The sequence below is a fragment of the Austrofundulus limnaeus genome, unplaced genomic scaffold, assembly GCF_001266775.1.
Source record: "Austrofundulus limnaeus strain Quisiro unplaced genomic scaffold, Austrofundulus_limnaeus-1.0 Scaffold297, whole genome shotgun sequence".
Lineage (NCBI taxonomy): Eukaryota > Metazoa > Chordata > Actinopteri > Cyprinodontiformes > Rivulidae > Austrofundulus > Austrofundulus limnaeus.
This window is the reverse complement of record NW_013952699.1, coordinates 183,029-189,433: the sequence shown is the minus strand read 5'-3', so window position 1 is coordinate 189,433 and position 6,405 is coordinate 183,029. Positions and strand designations below refer to the sequence as shown.

Genomic DNA, 6,405 nt, shown 5'->3' with positions numbered 1-6,405 from the left:
CTGGTAGTGTTAACACATGTATGTTTTGTTCCCCTTCACATCAGACTCAGGTCCTCTCCCAGAGGTTTGGGAGTCTGAGGGTCCTGTTCAGTATCTTAGCTGTTCTTAGGACTCAGCTCTTCTGGACGAGGTCTCTGAGGTTGGTCCTGGAATCTGTTAAAGTCACACCAAGTGCTCCAACGAGGCTTTAACTGGACTGTCTCAGGGACATGTCTGTCTGTCTCCATCTTCCATCCTAATGGGCCTGATGGATAGCCCTTCATCAGAGCTAAAAAAGAAAAAAATCTGAAGCTCCAATGTTAAATAGTTTTTGAGTTATAAGCAGTATAGAATGGACTGTTGACACCCCCTCTTTAGAAGGAGCCCCGTCCTCCAATATGGGCTCCATCATAAAACGTTTGGCTGGAGCAGTGTAGGTTGGACTCATCTACAAGTTTTATGTCGATCGGAGCAACCATTTCTGTGCTATGGTTGACCAAAAATGTTGAAAAAAATAAATAAAATAAATAAAGTGTAGTATGAAAACAATATGTCCCCCCTTCCTGTGCAGGACTCATGATAAATATTACATAAAAATAATAAATGTTAATAGCGTATTACAGCTGTATGGTATTTGTGTCCTGTTTGACTCAGATTCTGTGATGTTTTGTAGTTTTCTCAGACGTCCAGCCTGGTCTTTAACTGACGCTGAGTTGGTGTTTGGAAACGTGAGCTAATCAGCTGTAGTTTCATTGTTTTACAGCAGAAAATCTAATTCTTCTGCTGTGTCTTCTCTGAATCTGCAGTCAGATCAGATCCTGAGCTCATCCTCAGACGTCACCCTCAAACACAACCATCCTGCCACAACTGCCAGCCTGTCYGGTCTGAGTGGAGGTCTACCCACCTGGAACATGTTGGCCACAGTGCATAGAATCCTCCTCTGCCTGGAGGGACGGTGTGGACCCAGAGGTGTATGACCTCTGACCCCCGAAGCTCAGGTGGCTCTCCCACCCAGAACGAATCACCTCCTTGTCGGCGGCGCTCCACAGCAGCGAGTCTGGGTGCTTCTGCCTGATGTGTCTCTTGATGGTGCTGAGCTTCAGGGTGGCCAGGGAGCTGCCACACACCATGCAGATCATGCCGTGCCTCTGGGGGTCGAAGTCCATCAGGTACTCACTGCGCCAGTACTCGTGGTAGTAGCGCCGGTGGTCGCGGCCAGGGATGCGGCTCAGGCCTGGACGCGAAGCCCTCTGGACCTTGGGTTTGCGTCCAGAAGGTCCCGGTGCCGGGGAGAGGAGGAGCGGGTGGTCAGGGCCCTCAGTGATGCTCCAGTAGCTGGTCCCTGGGGATCTGAAGGGCAAGACCGAGCCTGCAGGCCCTTCTTCACCTCCGTGGCCATTGGCAAGGCTGTCCCCCTCTGAGGAGACACAACAGAAGATGGACTACAGACACACTTTATGTTCAACGTCAGCAGACATGAACTGAACTGACTCCAGAGGTTATTCAGATAAATCAGTTTATTCTTGAAAGCTTTATTAAAGCATTTCTAGTGGTCCACTRGACTGTTTGTAAAGTGTTTATAAATAAAGTTGTATTGTTTTGTGTTGGTCAGCAGTCTCAGCTAGTTTTAAAGTGCCTGTGACATCAGATTTTTGTAATATATATGAATGCATTTTTAGAAAGAGGATATTAATAAAATATTGCAAAAAAAATTCATGTCGCTGAGATGAACAGTTGTTGAAATATTTGCCTGTAAAGTAACAGGAAGTGATGCCAAAGGGGAATATCTGCATGTAAACAGAGCATTGCTACAACAGCTAACAAACCAGACTGTAGAGAAGAATCTGATGTTTCTTTAGATTATTTTGAGTCACTATCAGAGAGATGAAGAGTCAGAGTTCAAATAATATTGTTTCAACAAACAAAGACCAGAGAGTTTTCTTTGTTAAAGAGTTCCCCTTTGATGTCACTTCCTGTTTCACTTTGGCTGAGCTAAGTTCAAAAGAAAACAAGCCATTTATGGGACAAAATGGGTTAAATCGTGTGTATTATTCCATCTTTCTTAAATATAAAGATTTTTCATTTGATTTTTTTTATATTTGAAGAATATGCATGTCACAGACACTTTAACCGTACGCACACCCGAGTCACATGACTTGTTTTATAAAAATAACCTGAGTGGACGTCAAGTAATCACCAAGTGCCAAATACTAATCACTGACAGTTTGTTGATAATTAACTGTACACAATAAGATTTAACCCAACAATAACAAGGACCAACATAAAATGTGTAAAAGWGGTTTAAAGAAAGAAACAGCTGGAGGAGCATATTTAATTAATTAATTATCATCAACAGTGAGAAGACTAAAACAGAGAAACACTTTCAGAATAAAGTTCCTCAATAGAAAACTGAGAAGACTCTGAATCTCCATCATCTCCAGGTCCTAATCTGATCAACAGATTATTATAATCTGGATTAATCTGTGAAATCAAAAAATGAAAGATGCTCCTGATCTTCAGTGCATTAAAACCAGGTCTGGTTCTGTGCTGGATTCAGGAACACTGCCACACATCGTCTGTAAACACAGTTCACTGTACCATCCACTAATGCTGCTTAAAGCTCTATCACACAAAGAAGAAGATATATGGGACACCATCCAGGACCACTGCTCTCTAACGACAGACAGACAGACAGACAGACAGACAGACAGACAGACAGACAGACAGACAGACAGACAGACAGACAAATTAATGACATATGATGCATAATCCGTCTGTCCATCCGTTTTCTTCCTCTTATCCGGGGTCAGGTCTCGTGGGCAGCAGCCTAAGCAGAGAGACCCAGACTTCCCTCTCACCAGCCACTTGGGCCAGCTCCTCTGGGGGAATCTCAAGGCGTTCCCAGGCCAGCTGAGAAACATAGTCTCTCCAGCGTGTCCTGGGTCTTCCTCTGGGCCTCCTCCCAGTGGGACGTGCCGGAACACCTCACCAGGGAGGCGACCAGGAGGCATCCTAACCAGCTGAACCATCTCAACTGGCTCCTCTCGACATGGAGGACCAGCGGCTCTACTCTGGGTCCCTCCTGGATGACTGAGCTTCTCACCCTATCTCTAAGGGAGAGCCCAGACACCCTGCGGAGGAAACTCATATCGGCCACTTGTATCCGCGATCTCGTTCTTTCGGTCACTACCCAAAAAGGGTAGGAACATAGACTGACCGGTAAACCAAGAGCTTTGCCTTCTGGCTCAGCTCCCGCTTCACCACGACAGACCGGTACAGCGCCCGCATCACTGCAGACGCAGCACCAATCCGCCTGTCTATCTCCCGCTCCATTCTTCCCTCATTTGTGAACAAGACCCAGAGATACTTAAAACTCCTCCACTTGGGACAGGACCTCCTCCCCGACCCGGAGGCGGCACGCTACCGGTTTCCGGCTCAAGACCATGGTCTCGGATTTGGAGGCACTGATCCTCATCCTGGCCGCTTCACACTCGGCTGCGAAYCACTCCAGCGAGAGCTGGAGATCACGATCTGATGAAGCCAATAGGACCACATCATCCAAAAAAGCAGAGATGCGATCCTAAGGTCAACAAAAAGGATCTCCTCAACACCTTGGCTGCACCTAGAAATTCTGTCCATAAAATTTATGAACAGAATCTGTGACAAAGGGCAATCCTGGCGGAGTCCAACTCTCACCGGAAACGAGTCTGACTTACTGCCGGCAATGCAAACCAAGCTCTGGCACCGGTCATACAGGGACCTAACAGCCCGTATCAATGGGCCTGGTACCCCATACTCCTGGAGTACCCCCCACAGGAGTCCCCGAGGGACACAGTAGAATGCCTTCTTCAAGTCCACAAAACACATGTAGACTGGTTGGGTGAACTCCCAATGCACCCTACAGGACCCTGCTGAGGTTGTAGAGCTGGTCCACTGTTCCATGATCACGACAAAAGCACACTGCTCTTACTGAATCCGAGATTCGACTAACGGACCCTCCTCTCCAGGACCCCTGAATAGACCTTACCAGGGAAGCTTAGATGTGTGAGCCCCCTATAGTTGGAACACACTCTGCGGTCCCCCTTTTTAAATAGGGGGACCACCACCTCGGTCTGCCAATCCAGAACTGCCCCCTTGATGTCCACGCAATATTGTAGAGTCGCGTCAAACAATGCAACCCCACAACATCCAGAGCCTTAAGGAACTCTGGGCGAATCTCATCTAGCCCCAGCACCCTGCCATCAAGGAGCTTTTTTAACCACCTCAGTGACCTCACCACCAGAGATTGGAGAGTCCGACTCAGGGTCCTCAGACTCTGCTTCCTCATGGGAAGACGTGTTGGTAGGATTGAGGAGGTCTTTGAAGTATTCCGCCCACCAACCCACAACTTCCCGAGTTCAGGTCAGCAGTGCACCATCCCCACCAYAAATAGTGTTGGTGACGAACCGCTTTCCCCMCTCTGAGACGCCGGATGGTGGACCAGAATCGCCTCAAAGCCGTACTTAAGTCTTTTTTCATGGCTTCTCCTAACTCCTCCCACTCCAGAGTTTTCGCCTCCGCAACCACCCGAGCCGAATCCACTTGGACTGCCAATACCTATCGGCTGCTTCCGGAGTCCCAAAGGCCAAAAAGACCTGATTGGACTCCTTCTTCAGCCTGACCGTCGGTGTCCACCAGCGGGTTCGAGGGTTGCCACCACGACAGGCACTGACAACCTTACGGCCACAGCTCAGGTAGGCCGCCTCGACAATGGAGGCCCGGAACATGGCCCACCTGACTCAATGTCTCCCACCTCCCCCGGAACGTGTTTGAAGTTCCCCCGGAGGTGTGAGTTGAAGCTCCGTCTGACGGGAGACTCTGACAGATGTTCCCAGCAGACCCTCACTATACGTTTTGGGGCTGCCAGGTCTGACCGGCATCCTCTCCCATCAACAAAGCCAACTCACCACCAGGTAGTGGTCAGCTGACAGCTCCACTCCTCTCTTCACCTAAGTGTCCAAAACATGTGGCGGCAGAGCAGATGAAACGACAACAAAGTCGATCATTGAACTGTGACCTTAGGGTGTCCTGGTGCCAAGAGCACATATGGACACCCTTATGTTTGAACATGGTGTTCGTTATGGACAATCCATGACGAGCACAAAAGTCCAATAACAAAACACCACTCGGGTTCAGATCAGGGGGGCCGTTACTCCCGACCATGCCCCTCCAGGTCTCACTGTCATTACCCACGTGAGTGTTGAAGTCCCCCAGTAGAACGAGGGAGTCCCTGTTAGGAGCGCTCTCCAGCACCCCCTCCAAGGACTCCAAAAAGGGTGGGTAATCTGAAATGCTGTTAGGCGCATAGCCACAAACAACAGTCAGGACCCATCCCCCACCTGTAGGCGGAGGGAGGCTACCATCTCGTTCACCGGGGTGAACCCCAACGTACAGGCACAGAGATGGGGGGGCAATAAGTATGCCCACTCCTGCTCGGCGCCTCTCAGCATGGGCAACTCCAGAGTGGAAGAGTGTCCAACCCATCTTGAGGACACTGGTTCCAGAGCCAGAGCGGTGCGTCAAGGTGAGTCCAACTATATCTAATCTGAACCTCTCAACCTCACACACCAGTTCAGTCTTCTTCCCCACCTGAGAGGTGACATTCCATGTCCCTAGAGCCAGCTTCTGTAGCCAAGGATCAGACTGCCAAGGTCCCTGCCTTCGAACACTGCCCAACACTCATGGCACCCGACCCCTACGGCCCCTCCCACAGGCGGTGAGCCCATGGGAAGGAGGGCCCACGTCTCCTCTTCGGGCTGTGACTGGCCTGCTCCATGGGTGATAGCCCGGCCACCAGGCGCTCGCCAATGTGCCCCACCTGCAGGTCTGGCTCCAGAGTGGGGTCCCGGTGACCCGCGTCCGGACGAGGGAACACGTAATCCATTTATTGTGTTCATCATAGGGGTCTTTGGGCTGCACTTTGTTAGATCCCTCACCTAGGACATGTTTGCCTTGGGTGACCCTACTGGGGGCATGAAGCCCCCGACAACATAGCTCCTAGGATCATTGGGACACACAAACCTTTCCACCATGATAAGGTGGCAGCCCAGGGAGAGGATGATGCATCACGAAAAAAATAAAACAAAAACGCATCAAATACCCAGGACCAGAAATAATCCCTCAAAGACCTGCAGAACGGGTCTGCTCAGGTCCTGGATGTTAACAGACCCATGTTAAAAAGTACAGTGTGTAGGATTTTGTCAATTCTTTTAGCCGAAATTGAGATAATCACTAATGACAATAATAAAAAACATGTCTAATCATTGCAGACAAAGACCTTGTTTTATTATTTTTACCTTATAAAAAGCTGTTTATATCTCCATGGTCGTGGGTCGCCACTACGGCTGTGTATTGGCAAGAATTTGGCGATACGATACATATCATGAC

General features: G+C 49.3%; 1 protein-coding gene across 1 annotated transcript in view; it reads right to left on the bottom strand.

The window, feature by feature from the left end:
• Window positions 1–6,405, bottom strand: part of zfta (zinc finger translocation associated) — a gene marked incomplete at its 5' end in the record, with an annotated part of 23,501 nt that overhangs the window by 11,906 nt on the left and 5,190 nt on the right. The window contains 1 exon segment of the mRNA XM_014021552.1: window positions 884–1,396. Coding sequence (XP_013877006.1) covers window positions 884–1,396 — 513 coding nt within the window.